General features: G+C 36.0%; 1 protein-coding gene and 1 pseudogene across 4 annotated transcripts in view; one reads left to right on the forward strand and one right to left on the reverse strand.

The window, feature by feature from the left end:
- Positions 1 to 745: 745 nt before the first annotated feature.
- The window catches only part of LOC120779451 (transcriptional regulator ovo), a 125705-nt gene continuing 98463 nt past the window's right edge, over positions 746 to 27987 (reverse strand). For 2 of the 4 annotated variants that reach the window (XM_040111705.1, XM_040111703.1), the window contains exons 4-7: positions 21670 to 21854; positions 5664 to 5796; positions 3278 to 3508; positions 746 to 3082 (exon numbers count right to left, since the gene is read on the reverse strand). In XM_040111705.1, the coding sequence (XP_039967639.1) occupies positions 1272 to 3082; positions 3278 to 3508; positions 5664 to 5796; positions 21670 to 21854 (2360 nt within the window). In that variant the 3' untranslated portion in view covers positions 746 to 1271. Of the gene's footprint in view, positions 3083 to 3277; positions 3509 to 5663; positions 5827 to 21669; positions 21855 to 27987 lie in introns of all 4 variants that reach the window. The other 2 variants (XM_040111702.1, XM_040111704.1) reach the window with 2 other exon arrangements.
- LOC120779940 lies at positions 13783 to 13985 on the forward strand (annotated as a pseudogene).

Raw genomic sequence — 27987 nt, forward strand, 5'->3', positions numbered from 1 at the left:
TGTCAAATGAAAAAAAAGTTTTCCATACAAGAACTTGATTTTGATCGTTTACATTCTGTGGCAGCTATATGCAGTGCTCCGATATCAGCGGTTCCGACAAATGGGTAGCTTCTTTGAGAAAAAGGATGTGTGCCAATTTTCGGATCGATACCTCAAGAACTGAAGGGCTTGTTTGCGTATATATAGACGGACAGACGAGCATGACTGAATTAGTTCAGCTAATCATGCTGATAATTTATAAAGCTGAATATTTTCTCCATGTGCAATACCCTTCTACAACCCCAGGTTGCAAGCGGGATTTTCTTCGTATGTTCTGAATAGGAACAACATTCAAAAATTATCATCGCTTCGCTTATTTGTCTATCGTTTTCTTATACAGTTTCGTCTATGGTTTTTTACTTCTTGACGACTTTTACGACTTGAAATTTAGTATTGCACAGTATAAATTAGATTATTAGGACATTTTATCTACTGGGAGTCGTTCTCCACTCACTTACAAAAAAGATACTAGGTATTTTAGGCAGTAGCTCGTATTAAACGTCTTTCTTTTACCGATAATAATAAATTGACGCAACTTCGCTATACCTGACCAGGCTTTTGCGTTCAAATCTTTTGGTTGATACTATATAAATTTACCTATACAAACGACTTGATCAGTGCCTCTGCGAGTATCGAGATGTTTTCGCACATTTCTTAACGGATTTGTACGCTAGTCAAAGAAAAAATAATTAAAACAAAAACGTAATTAAGTTTCCCTCGTATTTTTATTTCGCAAAGAAAGTATTTTCAATAATTAATACTTTCCTTATTATGAGTTCTTCAATTTTACCTGACCAAGTTATATTTATGTCTGTATGATTTGCTTATGTGGAATACTACTTTAAAATTGATTCATTTTTCTACATGTTTATATGGTTATAATAATCGCTCCAGACATATACATATATATATATATATATATATATGTAGTATATATATAACATCGCAATACGCGATAAATATATATACATATACATATATATATGTATATATGTAATATAAATATATTGTGAGGGAGTGACGTTAGATTCCCAAAGTATCGATAAGACCGCTAATATACTTGTATGGCTTTGGTACATATTTCCTTTAAACCAGTTTGTTTTGCTCCCTTATCCTTTGGCATCGAGTGTTTACCGCTGTTGTTGTTGCTGTTGCTGTATTACCTGTCAATATGCATCGCTCCGTGCAATTACATCTAAGGCGACCTTTAAGTTATCACAAATGATTGGTTTTCACGCACTACTGTGATGCTGTGTTGTAGATGTTTGCGGTTGTTGTTGTTGCTGATGATGTAGACTTGCAGTATTAACAGCTGCTGTGACTGCATTATTGGTGGTCTGTTGGGCGGCTGTGAGAAAGTTTAGCGCTCGTGCGTCGTTATGCAACCGCAAGGCTTGCTCCAACCGGTGCTCCTGCATACGTATCGCTTCGCTAAGATCGGAAGTTAATTGTGACTGCTGCTGGGACACTACGGTTGTGGATTGCTGTTGTAAGCTGCCACTGGTGTTTAGCTTTTGTGTTTGTTGTTGAGACAATAAATGTTGGTGATGATGCTGCTGTTGTTGTTGCAACGCCACATCACCTCCGATTAGTTGTTGCTGTGGCGTTTGATGGGATTCTGCTTTAACCTGTATTGCGTTGTTGTTCTGTGAAGCGCCATTATTGTCATTATTACTGTCATTCGCGCTTGTTACAGCTACATGTGCTCCACTACTGCCTCCTATGACGCTGTTGGATGCCGCCACGGTTGCTGCTAAGCGAAAAGCCGCTTCTGTGTGGGAGCGAAGTATAGCTTCCGCATGCTGCTGCATACGTAATGCAGCATCTGGTGAGTGCGGTTGTTGCATCTGATTCAAATGATGGTGATGGTGATGATGCATTGTGGCATTCTGTAGTGCTGAAGCCACATGGTGTTGGCTTTGATGGCTGCTACCGGAAACGCTGTGCTGGCTATAAGAAGTGTGTCCTGTTTGCAAATTGTTCGTCGTATGGTGTTGATGATGTCCGTGAATATGTTGATCGTGTTGCTGATGCATTCCACTTAACGGATCCACGACACTCATAGTACTGCGCATCATCGAGTCACGCATAGCGTTCATCGTCGCGACTGCGTTAACTGCAGATGAATCTGATTGTAGATTTGGAATTATCGCGTTCGGGGAGTTAGCGCTCATACGCAAGCCACTAGGCGTCAATGGCCCTGATATCGATGTTTGATTGTTGTCTCCTGGGGTTTCTTGCTGCAGTTGTTGTTGCTGCTGCGTCTGATGTTGTTGTTGGGGATGCTGTGTGTGCATTTGCTGCTGACTGGACGTATTGCTGACTACATTACCAACGCTGGTTGATGCACTGTTACTGCTACAGCCTACGGCAATATTGCCCCCGCTTTGTTGTTGGCTAACTTGATTAATGCGCATCGCAGCCGCCAAATTTACAACAGCTGCTTGCACACTTGATCTGGTAGATTCGACGCAGCCAACTGGAGATGCCATGCCCACACCAGATACACCAGCCACATTCCCTCCACCACTTACTCCTGCGCCACTAGCTGAAGCTGCCACAGCTACCGCAGCTGCTGATGCAGCGGCCATCAATGACATGCGGTTTGCCACGTGTATATCCGTGTCCACGCCGACCCCATACTGATTGCTTAAGTGAGGGTTACTACTCGTACGACCCAATAGCTCATTCAATTTATTGCTAGGGCAATTATTGTTGTTATTGCTGTTGTTAGATAGTAACTGAATACCACTCCCCTGCTCAGAAGCTGCAGAGGATGAAAGGCGCCCTGTCGAAGAACATTCTGAGTTAGCTGAAGGCGAAGGACATAGGGAATTCGAGCCCCCGCCATCGCTTATCAAAGGCAGTAAGCCGTTGCCTCCATTGCCACCTCCGCTACACCCTCCACTAGCCGAGGCAACTAGCGTTGCAGCTAGTATTGAATCACGTTCCCTTCTTTCTGCTGCTGCCCGTGATAACACATACTGTGCAGCAAATTGGTGCTTAGGATCCATACGCATATGTTCCATGTGTGTGAGAAGACCTAAAATAGCATTGAGAAGAAAACATTGAAATTATTTTCGTTCTATATATATAGACAGTTGTGTCATAATATACGCTTTTCCAAATACAAACTGTTATTTAAAAATATTATAGTTCTCTTTACTTTAGAGTATGGTTGCCTGTCTGACCGACTTTCATTAATTTTGATCATTTTTATAGAAGAGTTGATTCTTACCATTTTCATGTGTGAATACAGCTTGACATACTGAACACGGCCACATGCGCAAACTATTTGTTAGCTGCGTTGTCTCCGGATGACAAGCCAAGTGCTTACGCAGTGAGCCCTCGTTTACATAGTGCTTTCCGCAGACCGGGCATGGATGATTGGCAGTCCGTCGCTTAGCCAAATACGGTTCGCTGGACGACGACTGCATACAACCGGATACCGAGTTATCAATATAGGGACCTGTAGGAAAAATTGATGTAGAAGATTTTTCAGATCACATTTATAGTTGTTCAAATATCTTTGAAAATGCTTATCACCTAGAATGCCAAGACAGTAATAATAAACAATGTGTATAAGTATATAACATAACATATGTTATCATGTATGGATTCAAAAAATATATTTAGACAATTGCATACACACATGTACATACATTGAGTTGTATTCTTATAAACCTCCCCTCATCCGTGACTATATACATATACATACAAACATACACATATACTCATGTATTCAGTTACATTAATTAGATTTAAAATATATAAAGACGTAAAAACTGAATCAAAATTACAATGAAAAATTTCGGACTTAAAGCAAGCCTTGATTTTCTCCCAGATTTTATAGAAAATATATTGTTTTTAAACGCTTTTGGCATTTAATATCGTTTTTTTTTTTATAATAGCAACCAATAAGGAATTTCAAAATCTAGTGTTTGCAGCACTTAAATCACATTATATTGTGTTCGATTGAATTTTCTGAATACAAAAATTAGTAATGGACAGTATATATGTACTTATATTCATGCATACGCCAACTAGTCCCTGAGTTTTTTGGATATCATCGTACAATTTTATGGATTAAATCCAGTTCTTGTATTGGAAACGTTTAAAAAGTTTGGCAAGGATAATTGTCCAAAGCAAAGGTTAAATTTCGAAGAAATTGTTCAAACTGGATTACAATAACATACAGCTGGCGTATAATCTGATCGATAAAAATCCAGTCCTTGTATGAAAAAGTTTTGTATTTGACGAAATATGTTTACGAAATTTGACACGAATTATTATCTAAGGCAACGCTATAATCATGGATAAATATTCCAGATCGGATATATGTTTATATAGCTAGCATTTTTTTGCAATTTATTGATCAAACTCAAGTCCTTTTATGGAAAACTCTGTATTTGTGAAAGCAACAGTGCAAACGAAGTTAAAGTTATTTCTTGTTTTTAAAAAAAATGAAAATTTAACTTTTTATAAATCGTTGTGTTTTATTATACTCTTGCAACCAGTTGCTACAGAGTAGTATAATTTTGTTCACCTAACGTTCGTCCGTGCAAGCTGTAACTTGAGTAAAAATTGAGATATCTTTATGAAACTATAGTATGTGAGATCCTTAGTAGAAAAACCGACTTCATAGATGGGCGTAATCGGACCATTGCCACGTCCATAAATCGCCATTAACCGAGAACATATAAGTGCCATAACTAAAAACTAAATTAAGATGTAAAACTTTTATTTTGTACAGGGGATCGCAGTAGCCAGGGCACATGTGAGGAAAATTTTCTGAAAAAGTGGGCATGGCCCCGCCCTCTAAAAAGTTTAATGTAGATATCTCCTTAACCAGTAAAGCTACAATAACCACACTCGGACGGCTCAAATATTATAAGAACTTCAACCGACAGTGTGAAAATGGATGATGGTGAATAGCAAAATTTCATTTGATTCTTTCACTTTTCAGTACAAAAATCCAGAAGCAATTAATACAACACGATGAAACTTTGCACGAATAAAACTTTTAGTGCGTGCCATCTTAAGACCAGAAATTGTTCAAATCCAACCAAAAATATTCAAGCCCCTGGATACCGATTACTTTGACCCCAGTACCCATAGTTGACTTTTGACGGAAAATATTAATCAATTGTGCTTCCCTGACAATGGTATGTCTGCATGTCAAAAATAGGTTCCCTTAGCCCCCATATACCTAATATTAAGATAATCGATATTTGTGTCTAAAAAAGATAAATTTGAGCGAAAACTTGACCTATCCCCTATATAACAAATACCAGGATTTTCGAACATTCGGCTGACTTTGCCCTATATGATTGGTTTTTTAGTATGTGACTGGTTAATAGCTTGTGGCATTGAAAAAATAGATAAAATCGGGTCGATACTATCCCAAATTCCGTATAATATATATAATGATTTTCGGTTTCTTATCAAACCCTATATGTCTGTTAGTATAGGAGTTATATGTATATAGTGTATGTATATTTAAAATTGCTTTGATTTCGATCATCTGGTTATCGTTTTATATCTTGTTTATGTTTTTGTATGTGATCTAAAAAAATTTATATATTTATATTTAAATATAGAATTGTAAAACTAATTATACTTACTACCAACGCTTGGTACCGACTTCTCCTTGTGCGCATACTTCATATGCTCCATTAAAGCATCGGCTCCCAAGAATAGTTTGTGGCATACTTGGCAGGAAGTAGCGTTGGGGCCGCCAATCAATGCCGCATGCTGCTGCAAGACACCAAGATGCAGCTGTAGCTCCTGTTTTGATTTTCATTTGGTGTATTCATTTTAATATTTTTTATTTATATTTTGTTGCAATGTTTCGGTGAGTAGTTTTGTGCAGGGATTCCGATTTAAGTTTTAAAGTTTATATGTTGAGGAAGAGGGGAGGTTTCGAGTGTAGGTCGGTGTGAGTTGTGAATATGACAGGCGGCATCGATGCAATGAAATTGAATAAAAATAAAAAAAATTATTTTTTGAATATGCTGGCAATGAACGATTTTCTTTTGAACATTTCACGGTTCTCCGTGTATGAGTAGTTGTGCATTCTGTAATATTAATTTACATAAAGCAAATTCAGAAAATATTTTTATACCCTGAACAGGGTATATTAAGTTTGTCACGAAGTTTGTAACACCCAGAAGGAAGCGTCGGAGACCCTATAAAGTATATATATAAATGATCAGTATGTTGAGCTGAGTCGATTTAGCGATGTCCGTTTGTCTGTCTGTCCGTCCGTCCGTCTGTCTCTATATATACGAACTAGTCCCTCAGTTTTTAAGATATCGTTTTGAAATTTTGCAAACGTCATTTTCTCTTCAAGAACCTGCTCATTTGTCGGAACTGCCGATATCGGACCACTATAACATATAGCTGCCATACAAGCTGAACGATCGGAATTAAGTTCTTGTATGGAAAACTTCCACATTTCACAAGATATTTTCACAAAAATTGGCACAGGTTATTTTCTAAGGCAACAATGTAATCTCCGAAGAAATTGTTCAGATCGGTTAACTGTAGTATGCAGCTCCCATACAAACTGAATGATCGGAATGCTTGCATGGGAAACTTCCTCATTTGACGATATATCTTCACGAAATTGGGTATGAGTTATTGTTCATAGAAATAATGTAATACAGGCAGAAATTGTTCAGATCGGCTCACTATAGTATATACCTGCCATACAAACCGAACGATCGGAATCAAGGGCTTGTATGGAAAACTTTCGCACTTCACAAAATTTCATTGATTTATCTCTAGTAGTTTATGAGAAAATAATTTTACAATGTTATCATGCTCTAAATCTAACTTTCAATAACTTTAACAAAAAAAAAGAATTTTGACGAAATATTTATATCACGGGGTATGTGTCTGGTGCCCTTCCTAATGAACTGCTAATTTTCAAAATTGGAGATTTTTCGAAATTTTCATGGACCACTTGACGTGGTTTGCCTTAGTGTATCCAATTGTTAGATATGAACCGTAAGTAGTAGTATAGGTATAAGTAGAAAAAAAGTAATAAAAGTAAATGAAGTCAGATATACATTAAAATTAACGCCATCGGGTACTCATCCTTACGCTTCAAATTCTACGTCCAAACGATCCAATGATGCGTATCGTTTATTGATTTTTTTACCATTTTCGATGCACTTGACCAAAATAATTCCACAATAAATTCTAAAAAAATACGAGCGCTGGCTAAAACCATGCCGACTGACTCTTAACTTTTTGGGTAATTCGGAAAAGTTTTTCAACTTTTATCGTGTCGATTCGACTCAGGTCTTTAAAGATGTCTCCATGTTTCATCCTTTGTCATAAATCAGAGTGTTCATGAAAATACTTCTTTTGTTTGGGAACAAACCAGGAACTTTTTTAGCTAATAACTTGAGATGGATTCGAAAAAATATTGACATCATAGTTAAAAGGTAAGTATAGACATTTTTTTAGTTCTAGCGCGATGTCTTTGTTAGGCCGAAGACTTTTCGGCCCAGATATGGTAGTATTAAATGCAGACTAAATTCAAAATTTTAAAAGTTCAAACTTAGCTGTCTTTCGCTTAAACTTATAGATTTTGGTAATTTGATTTGCAAATGATGCAATAAAAAGATAACTGAACTAATATTTATTATTATTATTACTTTTATAATCCCGATAATATTAATTTAAAACAATTTCCAAATTTAATTACAGTATTGGAAAATTAAAATAAAGTTCTTAACTAAATGAAAATTTTAATTCTGAATACCAGAAAGAAGAATAAAAAAATTAAATTTAAATTGGGTTTTTTAATTGAAGATTATTTCGTGCTCGTGTAACTAGTTTTTCACCATTTTGGTTACATTTTGTAAGATTTTATTAAATGTCAATATAAAATACGATAAAACGTAATAAAAATTTGAATACTAAATACCAGTTAGAAAAAAACAAAACATATTAATACCCAGTTTATAATTAATATTTATAAAATTGGGGTAAATTTTTATACTAGTTCAAAAATTTTATTGTTGCATTGCATACTAAAATAAGTTTACGCAAATACAACTCTGAACGCTATGTTTTCGGATCGTTATAACGAGGGTTCTCATTTACTACTCCGTAGCAGCAAAATTTCTAAAATTATTGCTATGCTATCGCTACCGCTCTCACTTTGTCGGGAGCCACAGCATAGCCTTAGCATAACAATTGTTCAATTCGTTTTTTTTATAATTTTACGATGCTTTACGACAGGTTGTGAATTGCTCAAATGTAAAGTGACTTTATAAATCTAAAATCAAATATTTTAAGAAATATATTAATAAAGTGAATTAAATAATACATAATTGATTAAATTATAAGTTCTTTTTTTCATTATGTAAAATATTTACCATTTTTATATTACCAAAAACATCATCTATTCCAAATGTATTACAATACTCAATTACTATGAATTTTCGAAATTAATTTTAACTACATATAATTTTCCCTTTTTATATAAGTACATTAGGGTGTTTTTTTTAACTATCCCCTGAAAATTTTAGCCCTAAATATTAACATTAAGAACTGGACCGAGGCATGTAAAAATTTTCCATAGAAAATACACTGCAATCCTGATTTTTTATCTCTAAATCCCTACAGGTCAGAGGTATTTTATGGCATCGCTTTGACTTTGTCATGTGCTACATGTGCTACAGCTCACATGAAAATTTTCATTAGCTCTGCTGTGCTACCGCTCCCAATTTTTTGCTACCGCTACGTCAGAGCATAGCGCAGAATTTAATTTTTTGCTCCTGCTCCAGCTATAGTTTTTTACCTAACCAAACTTGAAGCAGAGTAGAGCACATACTTTACATTGTTATGCTAAGGCTATGCTGTGGCTCCCGACAAAGTGAGAGCGGTAGCAAGAGTAAAATGAAATGCTACGAGAGTAGCGTGGTTTTTCTAACGCTGGTTATAACTTTATGAGACTATGTGAAACCCCTAAATACATATGTTTTTAATGTTAGAATAGTGCCTAGTTTTTTCTGGATTTTTGAAAGCGAAAGCATTGCTTTTGTAAAATATCAATAAAAAATAAAGGCAAATCGAAAAAATAAATAAATAAGATATAAAAAGTTTAAGGCTAAATGCTGGTTAGAAAAATGAGAACTAAAGTAAGTGTTTTTGATTTTTTAACCATTATGCGCTTGCTTACTTAGTGTTTTACCAATCGACTATCGCACTATTTATTTATTAACAACTAGATCTCAACCCGCGACTACGCTCGCGTGGAATTTGGGACTGGCATCATATCTTTGTTCCATTGTTGTCGAGAATCTCATCTCAATTTATGATTGAACTTTTTACGAATGTCATCTACAAAGTAGCCGCAATACCTGGCGATGCCGGTTCCACATGGTGTGTTCAACAACAATCAGTATAATGCATATAAATGTATGTATGTACATAGTATGTAAGTATATAAACAAAAATTTCTGTACCCGATATGATGTTATTTTGTTTTTTGAAATTAAAAAAAAATAAAAAAATATTTGCATTAATAATGAACACATGCTTACAATATAGTTATATATATAGTTTTTCATGTGAATTGTTTCGACTTTAACTTAAAATGTTTAATAGTCCCTAGTTTTAAGCTGCCTCCCCATCAATTTTTAACCAAATTGGTTTGGCCGTTCTTGAGCTATAAATATTTACATACTCCTATAAGACTTGGTTCATACTTTCAAACTTATTAATTTATTCTTCAAAATCTGTGTCTTCCCCCTGGCCCCTATACACTTCCGCGAACGTTTTTTCCAATCCTCAAAACAGTTGTTAAAGTCAATTTCCGGAATAGCTTGCAATGCGCGTAGCAATTCACGTATAATGCCTTCAATTGACTCAAAGCAGTTTTCCTGGAGTCCTGGTAGTCGGAAAGCATTGTTTCACAGACGTTAGCGAGACGCTGTTTTTTTGAAAAAATTGAGTGATTTTGGAACCAATCGTACCTTCACTTTTCCTAGGCCCAAATGATCATTGAAAATAGTTTTTACTGATCTCTCCGATATTCCAACGATACCAGTAAGATCTCTGACTGCTAACAATCGATTCATAAGTACCAATTCCTATATTTTGTTGATAATCAGTTGAAGTTGATGGCCGTACTGGGCGTGGTGCGTCATCAACGAGTTCTATTTGAATAATTTGTACCAATCAAAAACACTTGCTCGCGATTACCGAATTATCACCGAAGGCCTTTTCTAACATTCTGAAGGTTTCGCAAACCAAATTTAATGGAAGTTCTTTGTTGAATAATTTCACTCGTCGCAAAAATCTTCGAATGCACTTTATGTACTTCAGAAAGGCAATTAGTATACGTTTGCACTAGAATTATTTTGATGTGACATTTAGCACAGGTATCCCTGATAGTCATACCAAGCTAAAATATACTTCGGCGAAAGGGTTTTCGCAAGAAATTAAAATATTTTATATTTATTATTTTTTGCCAAAATAGTAAACTGCAAAATCGACGGTGGTTTCGCAAAAGGCTTCCGCTAGAAACTTTTACATGGCTAAAGAAATACCTGTGCAAATTTTCACGTGTTTGAGTGCTGTGGTTCGGAAGTTATGCTGGCACATAACCAAATAGCGTTTAATTTTCTTATATAGTAAACCCACGGCTTCAATCGCGTGGAAATCGGGTATGACATCTTATCTTTATTGCGTTGTCATCGAGGACATCATGCACTCATCTTAAATTCAATTCAAAATCAATAATGAACTTTTTCTCAACACTGTATTATTTTAGGTTACATGTATTAGGTTACATTTTGATTTGGTTTTGATCAGTTTTTTATAAATGTCTGTGTATTCGATTGATTCTTATATGAATATTAAACACATGCCTATGACTTAATATACAATTTTATATATATGAATTGTTTGACTTTTAGCCAAAAACATAGTAGTACTGTCCGTCTCCTGGTCCTAAGCTACATCTCAAATAATTGTCAGCCAAATCGGTTAAACCATTCTTGAGTTTCAAATTGTGTAACCATCACGGCTTTCTTTTATATACATACATGCAAGGTGTGTTCCAAAGTAAACAGGACTTAAGAAAACAGAACAAATGGTTTTTTCGACAAAATCAATTTATTTTATTCAAAATAGTTTCCTCCTGCTTCAATACAGCTTTTGTATGGCCGCCAGTAGGCGGGGCAAGCCTTTTGAATGGCCTCTATGTCTGCCTAACGCTTTTCCTCCGATCGATGAGACGGCGCATTATCGTGCAACAAACGCCAGCTCTCACTTTCAAAAGCCAAAAATTTTCGGTCAAAATGATCGATGTTTTGAAGATGTTCAATTCCATTTCTATGAATTTCAATGATAATTTCTGCTGATTTTTGTGAATTCACGCAGAGTTTCCATGGAATTTCCGGTGATCACGGATTTTGATTGGCCCACATGTTGATCGTCATTTATGTCCTCACGACCACGGGATAGGCAATCATCGCCATAAACTTGTTCCATCAATTGAAACGTTTCGGTAAAAGTTTTACCAATTTTAAAACAAAATTTAATGTTGGCTCTTTGTTTGAAGCTTATTTTGGCACCGATAACACAAACATACTGACACTTAAAACGCAATAACTCACTTCCTTGTATTTAGATTGCAAAATCGTCGTCGAGTTTCGGAATTTTTACGAATTTCTGTGCTGCGGTTCGGACGCAGTGTAGGCATATAACGAAATGGCGTTTCATTTAGTTTTGCTCATATAACGGTTGTACGTGTCCAGGTAGCTGTCTGTCTGTCCGTCCGTGCAAGCTGTAACTTGTATAAAAATTGAGATATCTTGATAAAATTTGATATGCGCGTTCCTTAGTAAAAAAGAACGAGTTCGTAGATGATATGCAGTGCCATAACTAAGCACTAAATTAGATATAAAACTCTAATTTGGCACAGGGGATCGCAGTAGAAAAGGATATCTGTAGGCAAAAAATTTTGAAAAAAAAACACTAAAGCTGCTACAACCAACTTTACCTAGCGCAAACTATAAAAACTTCTACCGACAATGTGAAAATGGACAAAATCGGAAGATAATCCTGCTCACTCCCATATAACGGTACATTTAAAAACTACTAAAAGCGTTATAAATCAATAGCTGAATACGTCAGAGACGTCAAATTTCACCTCCGAGATTGTATAGCATGGTTTTATGGGAGCCTGTGCGAAAATTAGACCGTGGCACCGCTCACTTTTTGCTGAAGTCACATATCTCGGGACCCGACCGACCGATTTTGACTAAATTTAGTCCGTGGCATTTTCTCTTGCTCCTATATCACAGTGCAAAAGTGGGTGAAATCGGATTTCAACCACGCCTACTTTCCATGTAGCACAATTCTAAATTCCATTTGATTCTTTCACTTTTCAGCACACGTATCAAGAAGTATTTAATATAATGAGATAAAACTTTACAAGTATAGTGCCATACTTTCAGCTTATAATCAAAAATTGCCCAAATCCAACCAAAACTGTCCCCTGCCCATACAGTTGACTTTGACCGAAAAAGTCGGTCAATGTGTGAGATATATAATCGAAATTTGGAGAGAATCCTAGAAATAGTAACTATACTCGTAGTCAATACTTCCTTGACCCTCATAAACCTAACTTAAAGATATTCTACTTTCCGGGTGACTTTATACTGCATATATCGGCCAATATTTGAGTTATATTAATGAAAATTACAGAGCGTGTTTTAATCATAATAGTGAATCTTTATGCCTCATATATATAACTAATATCAGGATTTTCGAAAATCCAGCTAACTTTACTCTATATGATTGGTGACCGTATGTGGAGCATTTAAATCAGGGGTGGGCATATTAGCCCTCAGTGGCATTTTGCCCGTTCGGGCACGAGTGCACATTTTGAGGGCTAGATGAGGGGAACATCGCGGGCAAACATGAAAAGAAGTGAGAGCAACGTATTTTACCACTCCATATTTACAAACGTAAATAGCAAAAGTAAAAGAGCAACGTATTTTGCCACACCATGTTTACAAATGAGAGCGCGCGCATATGTATATGGGAAGTTGCACTGTGGGTAATAACTGTAAAATTGCCTAAAAATTTTAAGTTTCTTTGTAATTACTATAAATTTATAAAATGTAAGACAAATAACAAAAAGTATAATAAATATTTTATTTTAGTAATCATTTTTGAAGTTATACTTCTTATACGAGTTCGGAAAAGGTTGCGATAGATTCAGGTTGCGCAACTTTGCTCAATATGAATCTACGCAACCTTGTCTGCGAAGATGTTCGAGCAGCAAGCGAAGCGGTGACAATCGGCGATCGTTTGTTCGTTTCTTTCGGCACAGCTCGCCTTTTCTACCAACAACACAATGTTGCCATGCTTATGCTGTTGTTGTTTTTGTAGAACAATGTTTCAATTTTTGGTTGGTGACATATTCAATTAAAAATAAATTCTGTTGGGATTCGAACCTACGTGCTCGTCGTAACTTTTCAAGCGCTTAACACCAACACCACCATTGACACTTGTATTGCGTTGTCCTAATTATGGTTTGGTTATGCAAGAAAGAAATATACAATGGATCGCCGATTGTTATCTCTTTCCTTGCTGCTGCTGCGCATATGTATGTTTGTATGCTTGTGCATTATTGAAGTTATGCTTCTTTTTCTTTCGTGTGTCTTTCATTTCTGCGAATTCTCAACTATTTTGCGTATATTTTGGTTGAAGGCTATACTTTACAGGATCATTTCTGTAGTTAGTCTTCATTTACATTTTTTGGAAATCGACCGGCAATGACGAAGTATATCGTTTTCTCTGACAGCGTGAGGTTTAAGAAGTTCATTTCTAATTTTGTCTTGTGGCATATTAGAAATGATGTTTCTTCGAAAATCGTTCGCTTACAACGGATAAAACGACTTCTGAGTGGTGATTTTAATGAATAAATTCCTTTTGGTTGAAATGCTCTGCGTTGGCCGTAGAAAAGTTAAGACTATACTTCTCAGGATCATTCATTCCTTTCATTTCTTCAAAGAAATTAATGACATTTAGAAATATGCATATTTGCATTATTTCGTTGTCATTTCCATATTCGTAGCAATAGAATTTCTATGGCATAAGTAAAGTAATGGCCGCCGATTGTCACCCCTTGCCGCTGTAGCAGCTTCGCCTACAAACATGCGTAAATATGTATGTATGTATACGTATGATCGTGAATACATATCGACGCAGATTTTTGCGAGAAGCACCAGAAAGTTGTGCAATTTATGATTTTTAGCTTTTGCCATCGTCGCGAAAAGACGACTTGTTGGCAAAGGCATGCTCGGGGAGATATTACGGCCTCTGTTTTTATGAATGAAGCGAGATCGCTTGTGGAATTTGCGCCTGCGTTCATGAATGAAATCGTTTTTGTTGTAAAATTTACTACACTTGTTCTTCGCCAATTTGGCTGCCATATTGACTTGTGAAGATCAATTTTTTGTTGGTGTCATACTCATATGTGTTCGCATATGTATGTTTGTATGCTTGTGCATTATTTGTTTGGCAATGTATGCAAATATATGTACATATAAGTATATATGAATGTATGAACATGCAAGTCAATGCGCGCACATGTAATAAGTATATTGATAAGTGATGAAAATATGATTTCAATTTCTGAACGCGCACATGCGTATACATACACTCATATGAGCATATGCAGATACACAAGATAGGATAGAAAATGTATTCCTTTTAACATCGTATACTATACAAATAAATATTTTTCTTACTAATAGAAATTAAATTTATCACAGCAATATACATAATATACATATACATAATATTGCTATGATAAATTTAATTTCTATTAGTAAGAAAAACATTTATTTGTATAGTATACGATGTTAAAAGCAAAAAATTAAAAATTTATTCTGTCGAGAATCGAACCTGTAGTAGCATCTTGACTTTCCAAGCGCTTACCACCAACACCACCATTGACGCTTAGGTTGCGCTGACTTAAGTATGGTTTGGCTATGCATGTAAGAAACATACGATGGTTCTAATAATTTTGTTTAAGTATAGAAATATGATTTTGTAGAATATTTGCATTCGCAAACATACAGACAAATGTGCAAACGACATAATATACTATGTATTGTTTCGCATTTTGCTTCTACGACGGTCAAATTTATATACAAAAATGTGTGAGAAAATAAAAAATGGACAACTAGGGCAAATAATTTTTTAAAAATTTATTGACAATTAAATACAAATGAAAATACATGTAAATTTACTTAAGTTTACTTAAATTTATTGAAATTTCGTTTCGCATTTTTCGGCACTTTCAAATTAATTAATATAAGTAAAATTCACGACTTAACCCGCACACGTCTTATTCGTGCAAAATTTCCAACTTTATGAAAATTGGCACAATTATTGACACTTCAATTTTATGTAAAGTTTAAAACATGTTTACATATGAATATATAATATATTTGATTTTGGCGCAATTATCGACACTTGTCTTAATATACAAAATTGGGCCAAAACGAAGCAATGAAATACATAATTACTTTTGCATGTCAATGTGGAAATGCAGACGGCAAAACGCAAAGGCATATATTGCACATCCTTACACACAAGCGATTTCTTGGTTGAAAGCAAAAATTGAAGCATGAGAAATTGAAATGCCGACGGCAAAACGAAATTGCTTCCATTCGTACATTGCGTATGAATCATGAAAATATCATCATAATGTTTAGGTAAATCTTTTATATATTTAAAATGAGTTATTATAAAACAAGATCAAATTAGCATTAAATAATTTGAAAAATAATAAATCAAAAATAAAAGAGTTCTACACACATATTTCCATCCTATGGAATATCAAAGAAATCATTTTATAAATACATACATATATTTCTGTCTCTTCATATTTTCGGTTAGAATATGTGAGAGAATTGTAAAAAATGTTAAAATTGCGAGGCGAATTCCGACCTACCTGATCTTCACAAGACAATATGGCAGCCAAATTGGCTGGACCTCCGATCAATGTTGATAAAATAAATGACAGTGATAATACGCATAACACAGCGGACTCCAGGTTATGTTATGGTAAGTTTCTCTTGAATATTTCCATTGTCCGTAATAGATGCAGATTAAACTTGTGTTAAAAATTTTAATGTTTTGACTTTAAATTGATTTTACAGCGGAAAAAGACATCGTAGCCCGTGTTTCAAGAGGAGGGAAAACAGCACAATATTCTCGTGAATACCGAGCACGAAAGAAAGCAGAGCTGGAAAAGGAGAAATTGGAAATGATAGCTGGCAGTCAAACGAAGGAGAGGAAAACAGCTGCGGAATATCAGAGAGCGCGTAAAAAAAGATTCAACGTTTGCTGTTCCATCAATCTCTGCGGGAGCATCTATAACTACTGATGAATCAACGGTCCTCAATTCACCGATAACTGCTGGGCCTTCAACGCGTGTTGATGGATTACAAAAGAGAGATGATTACGCTGCATATTCTTTTCCGCAACGAAGAGACAGAACTACTTTTCTAGTCAAAGTTCCTTCATTTAGACTTTGCTTTATTCTTCATTTTATGTGCATAATAAATTTATAAAATGTGAATTTTACTTTTCTAGTTTTCTTTCATACACAATGATATGCATTTCTTGGAATATCACTAAGAAGTATAACTTCATACGCGCGTAGGGACTCCACGCACCTTTTTTTTAATATCTTTAACAGCATTTAATTTAGTTTATTTCAAATATTAAATTCTATGTTTGGTTTAATCTCATTTGCTGTAGCTACACGCAGTATTGTACCAAAATTTAAATCAGATAACCTACTTACTCTTATTTTATGCTTGTTTAATTTCATTATTGAAAAAAATAATTCACAGGTGTAGGTATAATTTTCGAATCAAAAAGTTTCAAACCAGGTTATTTCTTTAAACTTCTTAATAAAAAGTAATTTTAATAATAACTTCAGCTTATGAGCCACTGTTTCTTCAAACACATATGCCCAAATGAATCTTATGAGAGCGCAATGTGAATGGTAAGCTAACACCGCTTCTACCGCACGTTTACCATAGAATTTCCAACGATTTGGGGTTTTCCCCGTAGAAACGCGTCAGCAGATTGCTCTCTCACAACGCAGGGTTGCCAATCTCTATATACTGTAATAATTATAAAAAATGTCTTCAATATGTTCGAAATTTTCTTAAACTAACTCAAAATCAGAGTCGTATGCTATTATTTATAAATATATTAACTATTTTTAATAGTTTGATTTCAGTTTTGATTTTATTTTATGAAAAATTATAATTGAAAAGTTAGATGTGTGTAAAACATACATGGGCGTTTTGACTCACATGAGCAGTTACTCTCAGCATACGTATTCTTACGCTCTTATTTCAGTCGCTATTGAGAGCGAAAAAAACAGTTTTGCACTGTGGGATAATGAATTGATTTTCCTGCCAGTTACGCTGCAGACAGCAACGAGGTAACATAGGTAGTCGGTATGTTGATGTTTTTTTATGCCCTAGTATATTTTTGCCCCATTTGAAATGTATAACATAAATAAAATGTTATAATTTCAGATACCTTTGGTGGGGTAAATTGGGAGTTGACTACTTTTACTAGCAAACTAGTTAGCGGAAATTTTAAGATAAGGTTGAAATTGTGAAGAATTATCTCTCTCAATACCCTCATATTTCTCAAAGTATTTATGGAAGGTATTATACTGCCTCCTAAAATTATATGCCCGGGTCGCCTTTACACACATATTACACAATAGACATTGCATATTACCAAAGGCATCGGAAATCATAAAGCAATATTTGTCATTCATTTTGAACAAACACATATAAGTAGGTACGCGCATAAATAGTATCATAAAACAATCAAGCGGCGCACGATGTTGCTTCGCTGTTGTTTGTTAATCAACTGACTGCAAATGTTCTTTGTCCCATGGTAGCCGCTTTACGTTCGCGGTTACCAATACATCCATACATTTCATTTGCCCATCTCTGGTGAAAAACTACATATGTATGCGTATTGAGTAATGGCAACATTGTTCGCATGAAAACGAGAACAAAACGGTTGCCGCTCGTAGCGAAATACGATAATTCTGCCATTAGCGTTTGTATTCTATTTGTGTGCTTAGCCACTCTCAGTCAATAATGCCATACCGCGCAAATATATGTTTATTTAATGATTTCTTATATTTTTGAAAATATGTGTTCCCTCTCTATAGCGCGTATTATTATTTTAATACATTTCCAGAGGCAACTTAGATTTTTAAAATTTAACAGAACAATTATAGAAAAAAACCTCAATTCTTTGAATATTTTGATAAAACAACCAAACTGAAAATATCACAAATATTAATATATATATAAATATTTAGTATATATTGAAATAAGCATTTACATTAAATGGAACTGCAAAATGTTTAAACAAGATATATATTACGGTCACAAGTATCTTATCTTTTTTATATATGCAGATATATAAAACTGCCTTGCATATGAACGTATAAAAGCCCATAACTTGAGAAAAGTTTTCCCAATTGTAGCTAAAATGTATTTTTACAACTGGCATCACCACCATTACTGTTCTATCGTATGTATAGTGGTGTAAACAAAATAGAAACAACCATAAGGTGTTGTGAAGTTTTAAAACGTGCTGTTTTCTTATTAAATAAAATTGTTTTTAGATACAAGTATAACTCATATAATTTTTTCTACCAGTGATTAGAATTTTCCACCATGCAAAGGTAAATATAAACAAATATTAATGCGAAACTCTAAAACCTGCATATTATGTTTACCTCTTTTTGTTCACACAACTATACAATTCTGATATGAAGTAAACTTCCGCTCTTTAATTTGTGTACAATGTCAGTATTGCCGCAACCATTCTGCCAGGAATAAAGAGATGTCCAACTTATTCCAGTGTGAGAGCGCCTCAAAAATATCGTTGTTTATAACATTTTCCATTATGGCCAGATTGAACAAAATTACAATTTTTGGGCATTTGAATTAAAACACCCAACATTTAGTACGAATAAAAATTACTATATAGTGGTTATATATTATATGGAGAAACTATTTAAATCTTGCTAAAGTATATTAGAACAACTGACTTTTGTCCTTTCAATACCCAATAAAAGGATTTAAGCTTGTTAGCTCTCAATCATTAAAAGTTTTTAATCATTTTCCATTCAAAATAATGCTATGATGCTTCAAATTACAAAACGTTTCATCAAATACCTTTAAATTTCCTAAATTTATTTAATTTTCATTGTTTTACATTTTTTATAAGTGGTCTTGAACGATGCAACAAATCCCTCCGTTTACATATTTTTTTGGTAAAATTTCAATCTGGTCATCGCTCGTTTCCAATTGCTAAACGTCAAAACCTCCTGAACTCGATCAACTGTCAAAGTTCAGGAGGTTTTGACGTTTATCAATTGCTGTCTCACTTCCAGTGATAGAGGAGTTGGATATCTCTTTATCTCTGATTCTGCGATGAACATTAAGTTACGGAGGAATGTAATTGATTTTTTTCGCAACATTTTAGGCCCTTCCCTCCGTAAACTGATATTCCCCTCATCTAGCCCTCGTGTGCACTTTGATAACTTTGCGGGCTAAAAATGTGCCCATCCCTGATTTAAATGAAACCCAGGGAACATTTGTTTGGTATGTGTGTAATGATATTCGTTTTTCTAACATTGCCGAATATGTGAGTTATATATAAAATTGCTTGGTTTCTGATCCTTGGGTTTACGTATTACACCTTAAGGTATTTCCCTGGCTTAAATTCTTGTAAGTTGCAAGATTGTAAAATGTTCGATTGCACCGACCTTAGCCCTTCCTTACTTGTTATACTTATGTAAGATTGTGTTATTAAATTGCCTTACTCATGAATATACAGTGGCGTGCACAAATGAGTACATAATTCATTTCTTTACTTTTCTGAACGATAAAATAAGTAATAACAAAGAAAATAATAACAGATATTTTTTCGTTTATTCGTTGTTCCATTCTGAACAAAACAACAAAAAATTCAAAACATAAAGCAACAAATTCATAGAGATAAAAAACCATAACAAAAATAACTCCCATGTACTCAATTTTGCACTTTTGTATGCACTCAGCCAGTTTACACCGTTAGTTTTGAATTGTTTGCTATCGTCTACGACCAGTAATGCAAATTTATGTGTAAAAACGTGTGATTAATAATAAATAAAGTGTTATATCAAGTGTACCGCAATAATATTCTGTATTAAAAAAAAATGAAAAAGTTATCGCGTGATGTGGAGAATAATGTAGTTTTCTTAACAAATAATGGTGCTTCATATCGGGAAATAGCCAAGGAGTTAAATATTAGTCAATCTGTGGTGATTTGCGTCCAAAAAAGACGACATACTGCTCCCAAAGAGCAAACCAAAGGCCGCCGCAAACTGTTGACCGACGCGGATGCACGTCTTATGATGGCAGAAATGAGGCAGAACAAGACCATTACACCGAAAAATACTTTAGTTGCCAAAAATAAGCACGTTAGTGAATGGACAGCACGACGAGCGCTCCACAACATTGGCTATATTTCAGCCGTTAAAAAAAATAAACCTGCATTATCCAAAAAGAACCAAAAGGCTCGAATGAAATTTGCAAGAGAGCATAAAAATTGGACGATAAATGACTGGCAACGAGTTATTTGGTCAGATGAATCAAAATGTAATCGTTTCCAATCGGACGGTAAGCAGTACTGCTGGCGTCGCCCTGGTGATACCATTCAACGCCACCACGTCAAGCAAACTGTGAAGCATGGTGGTGGAAACATCATGGTTTGGGGATGCTTTACTTGGTGGCATATTGGGCCATTACACAGAATTGAAGGTATAATGAAGAAGGAAGACTACCTCACCATTTTGCAGACTCATCTACCCGAGTTCGTTGACAAGTGTGCCTATCCTGAAGAAGAAGTCGTGTTTCAGCAGGATGGCGACCCAAAGCATACTGCGAAAATAGTTAAAATATGGTTGAGTGAGCAATCTGATGATGAATCATCTGATGAATTGGCCAGCCCAAAGCCCCGACCTCAACCCGATTGAGAATTTATGGTCAATCGTGGGAAGACGGCTGGGGTTGTACCAATCAGCTCCATCAAACCTAGAAGAGCTGTGGGCACGAGTACAGCTAGAGTGGCAGAATGTACCAAAAGAAATAATACAGAAACTGGTTGAAAGCATGCCAAAGCGTATTAATATGGTACTAAAAAATAAAGGGTTATGGACAAAGTACTAAAAAAGTGCTCCACTAACAACTTTATTGAAAAGTGCAAAATTGAGTACATGCGAGTTATTTTTGTTATGGTTTTTTATCTCTATGAATTTGTTGCTTTATGTTTTGAATTTTTTGTTGTTTTATTTAGAATGGAACAACGAATAAACGAAAAAATATTTGTTTTTATTTTCTTTGTTATTACTTATTTTATCGTTCAGAAAAGTAAAGAAATGAATTATGTACACATTTGTGCACGCCACTGTATATGTACATATGAATGTACATTCACAAACTAATATGCATTGTATACCTCTTTGTTAACATTATTACTGACCTTCGATGTGTGCGTGCGTAAACTAGACTCAGTGGCAAAACCTTTGCCGCAGATATTGCAGTGAAATGGACGATTTTTTGCACGTTCCACTTGTGCGTCATGATTTCGTAAATGTTGTTGTAAATTTGATAATTGAATGAAAGCGCGACCGCAATCCGGCAAGTGACATTTGTATGGACGTTCACCTTGAATGAAATGAAGTAGAAATATACAAAATGTAAAATGCTAGTTTATTAATATAGTAACCATAATAATATATGTAGTTAATAATAGTTTTGTTCACGTAACGGTTGTATGTATTACCTAAAACTAATCGGGACAGATATGGAGTTACATACATATGGTATAAATGATTAGGATGACGAGACGAATGAAATCCGGGTGACTGTCTGCTTGACCGTCAATCCGTGCAAGCTGTAACCTTAGTAAAAATTGAGATATCTAAGCACTAAATTAAGATATAAAACTCTAATATTGCACAGTAAATCGCAGTACCAAGAGATATCTGTTGGTGAAAGTTTTTGAAAAAGTGGGTATGGCCCCGCCCTCTAAGAAGTACAATGTTATGTATATTCTCCTAAACCACTAAAGCTACCACAACCAAATTCGCTTAGAGCAATTATTATACGGAGTTTTACCGACAGTGGGATTACATCGGATGATAAGCTCGCTCTCTCCCCACATAACGGTACAGTTAAAATCTACTAAAAGCTTGATAAATCAATAACTAAACACGCCAAAGATATTAAATTCTACCGCCAAGACGGCAAGAGAGGTGTTTAATGGAGCCGGAGTCGAAATTGGACGATGGGCGCAACACTTTTAAGTAAAATCACGTATCTAGAGACCCGCCCACCGATTTCACCTTAGCCACGCCTACTTCCCATGTAGCACAATTTTAAACTCCATTTAAGACTTTCACTTTCCAGTACACAAATCAATAACAAATTACTATATCAGCATAAAACTTTGCATAAATAGTGAATTTGAAGTGTGCCACCTTATGACTGAAATTTTCAAAACTTCCCTTAGCCCCCATATACCTAATATAATGATTTTCGAAATTCTTAGTGACTTTAAACCGCATACATCAGCTAATATATACATATGTAAGTTATCTTTATAAAATTGAGATAGCGTGTTTTTCTGATAACGGTGCATATTTTTGCTTAGAATGAATAAAATCTGGTGAAAACTAGCCCTAGACCCTATATAACTGGCAAGATTTATGTACCTGAAGGGCTCAAGACAACGAATGTTTTCATAATTACTATAATATTTTGTTCAATAACGGAATTGCTATTTATGACGCAGGTCTTACAAAAATAAGAAAGCGTTGCTGCTGTTAAAGTATCACGGATACACTGAAAACCGCTCAACAGGATAGACCATAATGAGATTGTTTATTGCTTTATTTTCAAATGGAGGATGGAGTCATGTGTAGAAGTTCACGCAAGTGAGGAAAGTTCTCTGATCGCCATTCACTTGGGAGTGGTCAGAAACGATTATTTTACACATGGCTCAAGTAGCTCACAACTTCCGGTCTTTGACCAAGTATCCTCTGGGTAGCCTAAGAACATCCGTTCGAAGGCGAGCTAAAGTGAGAAGGCGAAACATCCCCTACATAGGGTTGTGCAATCCGCTTCAAAGCAAGGTTCTTCAACATATCGCTGATTTGCGCCCCGACGGAATAGAAGGGCGATGTGACCAAAGATGCATTCTATGAGCGCTTGGAGCGCACTTATGTGCTTGGTAACTTTAACGCCAGGCCGGGCAAAGAAGGTATCTTTGGCACTACGGTCGGTAAATTCAGCCTCCACGACGAAACATCCCCAAATGAGTTGAGGCTGATCGACTTCACCAGGGCCCGAAATACGGTTATCTGTAGTACTAGATTCCAGCACAAGAAAATACATCAAGCTACCTGGCTGTCTCCGGATCGAAAAACTACCAACCAGATCGATCATGTTGTGATAGACGGAAGACACGCCTCCAGTGTTCTGGACGTGCGTACGCTCCGAGGTCCTAACATCGACTCCGACCACTATCTTGTTGCAGCCAAGGTTCGCACCCGCCTCTGTGCAGCAAAAAACGCACGTCAACAAACACAAGGAAGGTTCGACGTCGAGAAGCTGCAATCACAAAAGACAGCCGAACGATTTTCTACTCGGCTTGAATTCATGCTCTCTGTGAGCATTCGTCAACAACTTGGTATAAGGGAACTGTGGGACGACATTTCAAACTCCTTACGTACAGCTGCAACCAAAAACCATTGAGTTTCAAATGCAAAAGAACAGCTGGTAAGACGAGGAGTGCCGTGTCGCAGCGGAGAGAAAACAGACTGCCTACCTCGCAACGTTACGATCGACCACAACACGAGCGGGATGGAATAGATACCGAGAGTTGAAGAAGGAAGCGAGATGCATTTGCAGACAGAAAAAGAAAGAGACCGAAACGCGTGAGTATGAAAAGCTTATTAAGCTGGCCGACAGGGGTAATGCTCGAAAAAATGCGGCGGCTTACAGAAGGTTTCAAGACCGGAGCATACTCTTGTAGAACCTCCAAAGGTGATCTAGTAACCGATGCCTAGAGCATACTTAACGTATGGAGAGAACACTTCTCCAGCCTGCTGAATGGCAGTGAAAATATAACTCCAGGAGAAGGCGAGCCTGATTCCCCAATCGATAACGATGGAGCAGACGTTCCATTGGCCGACCATGAAGAAGTTCGAATAGCAATTGCCCGCCTGCGGCGAAGAACTGATAAGGAACATGCATCAGCTTCTTTTTAAAATATGGTCGGACGAAAGCATGCCCAACGATTGGAATTGAAGTGTGCTATGCCCAATCTATAAAAAAGGAGACCCCACAATCTGCGCCAACTACCGTGGGATTAGCCTCCTCAACATCACATATAAGGTTCTATCGAGCGTATTGTGTGAAAGATTAAAGCCCACCGTCAACAAACTGATTGGACCTTACCAGTGTGGCTTCAGACCTGGAAAATAAACAACAGACCAGATATTCACCATGCGCCAAATCTTGGAAAAGACCCGTGAAAGAAGAATCGACACACACCACCTCTTCGTCGATTTCAAAGCTGCTTTCGACAGCACGAAAAGGAGCTGCCTTTATGCCGCGATGTCTGAATTTGGTATCCCCGCAAAACTAATACGGCTTTGTAAACTCCGTCAGGATCGGGAAGGACCTCTCCGAGCCGTTTGATACCAAACGAGGTTTCAGACAAGGCGACTCCCTATAGTTCGAGCTGCAGAACTAAATAGAGAAGGTACCATCTTCTATAAGAGTGTACAGCTGCTGGCGTATGCCGATGATATTGATATCATCGGCCTCAACACCCGCGCCGTTAGTTCTGCTTTCTCCAGGCTGGACAAGGAAGCGCAGAAAATGGGTTTGGCAGAGAACGAGGGCAAAACGAAATATCTCCTGTCATCAAACAAACAGTCGTCGCACTCGCGACTTGGCTCTCACGTCACTGTTGACAGTCATAACTTTGAAGTTGTTGATAATTTCGTCTATTTAGGAACCAGCATTAACACCACCAACACTGTCAGCCTGGAAATCCAACGCAGGATTTCTCTTGCCAACAGGTGCTACTTCGGACTGAGTAGGCAATTGAAAAGTAAAGTCCTCTCTCGACGAACAAAAGCTAAACTCTATAAGTCGCTCATAATTCCCGTCCTGCTATATGGTGCAGAGGCTTGGAAGATGACAGCAACCGATGAGTCGATGAGCTGTACGAGATATACGACGACATCGATATAGTTCAGCGAATTAGAAGACAGCGGCTGCGCTGGCTAGGTCATGTTGTACGGATGGACGAAAAAACTCCAGCTCTGAAAGTATTCGACGCAGTACCCGCCGGGGGAAGCAGAGGAAGAGGAAAACCTCCACTCCGTTGGAAGGACCAAGTGGAGAAGGACCTGGCTTCGCTTGGAATATCCAATTGGCGCCACGTAGCGAAAAAAAGAAACTACTGGCGCGCTGTTGTTAGCTCGGCTATAATCGCGTCAGCGGTGTCTACGTCAATTAAGAAGAAGAAGAAGAAGTCGTGATAATAGGCCCATTAGGAGACACTTGTAAGTCTAAAGTCAGTTTTTTTGTACATATTTCAATCAATAGTATTAAAGTTTAATTATTTTCAATATATTTAATTTAGTTTTGGATCCGCCGGGTAAAATTAAATAAAAAATTTACTTAATTTGTGTCAGCAAGTAATCAAGTCGCAAAAAACTCTTTAACTCAGAAAAAATTGATTTAGCTTATAAAACTAGATAAAACCAAAGAAAAAATGTCAACTTCGACTGCACCGAAACTACAACTCCTGTACAAATACAAAATATTCCTTATCAGATATTGATTCTGATCGGTCAATTCCTATGGCAGGTAACATATATACGATGTAAAAAAATGTCTTAGATATTGTAGCGATGCCTTATACAATAAACCATGCCAAATTTCATTAAGAGATCTCGTCAAATAAAAAACTTGGGAAGAATTTAGTATACCATACCAGGATTTCGGAAATAAAATGGGTATGGTTGGATAGAAGAGATTCTCCAGATCGCGAATATATGTATATGGTTATAGCCGCAGGAAGCTTATAGTTTTCGAGTTATTCGCGTTTTAAGTTGAAAATTTGCAATATTTTAATTACATATTTTCGATATATTAAATTGATTTTGCACTTATATTTTTCACTTTTATATACACTAACACATCACTTATTCATTTGCACAGATTTATTTTATATAATATGGTGCAAAAATAGCTTTTAATACACATTTAAATTATTGTTGAATTTGATTATTTAAGAATAACAAATGAATTACAAACTGTCATATAATCAGTGTTACCTTATCACCATCATTTGTAAAATAACTAAATGAAATAAAGGGAACAGATTATACCCCAAATACGAAAATCAACAACCTATAAAAAACAATATCCCTGGTCGGTCCAACACTAGGGTGTATCAGAATTTTTTCGCGTTGAACTCCTTTTTGCGTGGGCGGCCTTCGGCCGCGCTTCAAAAAAATAACCCTAGTCGGTCCAACACCGGGGTGTATCAAATTTTTTTCGCGTTGAACTCCTTTTTGCGTTGGCGGCTTCAAAAAAATAACCCTAGTCGGTCCAATACCGGGGTATATAAAATTTTTTTCGCGTACAACTCCTTTTTGCGTGGGCGGCCTTCGGCCGCGCTTCAAAAAAATCACCCTGGTCGGTCCAACACAGGTTATATACATTTTTTTCTCCCGTAGAACTCATTTTTACAGTGGCAGCCACTTAAATTTTTTATATTTTGTTTTTTTAATGTTTATCAACGATTATGTTTCCTGTATTTAGGGTATAAAATTTCTTTATATTTTTTTTTTTATTTTAGTTTGTAAAATATTTTACTATAGTAACACTGATTATTTGACACATTTATTTTTACAAATGATGTCGATAAGGTAACACTGATTATATGACAGTTTGTAATTCATTTGTTATTCTTAAATAATCAAATTCAACAACAATTGAAATGTTTATTAAAAGCTATTTTTGCACTATATTATATAAAATAAATGTGTGCAAATACTTATTCATATATAAAAGTGAAAAATATAAGTGCAAAATTAATTTTATATATCGAAAATATGTAATTAAAATATTGCAAATTTTCAACTTAAAACGCGAATAACTCGAAAACTATAAGCTTCCTGCGGCTATAACCATATATATTCGTGATCTGGAGAATCTCCTCTATCCGACCATACCCATTTTAATCCCGAAATCCTGGGATGGTATACTAAAGCCGACCCAAAAACTTTTATATACAAAGACAGGATTTTAATCGTTCATTTCGTGTATTACTTATTTAGCGGAATTTAGCATGCAGTTTATTTTACAGTTTTTCTTTCTATTGTTTTGATGTTTGTTTGTACGAAAAGAAGGGGACTATGGTGTCAAGTCCAATTTCACAAAGCTTGAATATTAATTGCAGAAACAGCGAACAACGCAAACCCACAGCCTGAATCAGCTGATACGATCTATCTTATGAGAGCGCAATGTAAGTGATCAGCCAACACCGCTTCTACCGCCCGCTTTACCGTACGAGACCGCAGAATTTCCGACGATTTGGATTTTTCCCGTAGAAACGAGTCAGCTGATTGCTCTCTCACAACGCAGGGTTATAGCCGTGACAGACGAGCAAAATTAATGCGCCTTAAGCAACGCTAATGCGCATTGAAAGTTTATGGTGACAGACTGCAGTTTTGTGCATTTGAACAGCTGATAGTGAAATTTGTTTATTTAT

This window comes from Bactrocera tryoni, unplaced genomic scaffold (genome assembly GCF_016617805.1).
Source record: "Bactrocera tryoni isolate S06 unplaced genomic scaffold, CSIRO_BtryS06_freeze2 scaffold_11, whole genome shotgun sequence".
In the NCBI taxonomy this organism is placed as follows: domain Eukaryota; kingdom Metazoa; phylum Arthropoda; class Insecta; order Diptera; family Tephritidae; genus Bactrocera; species Bactrocera tryoni.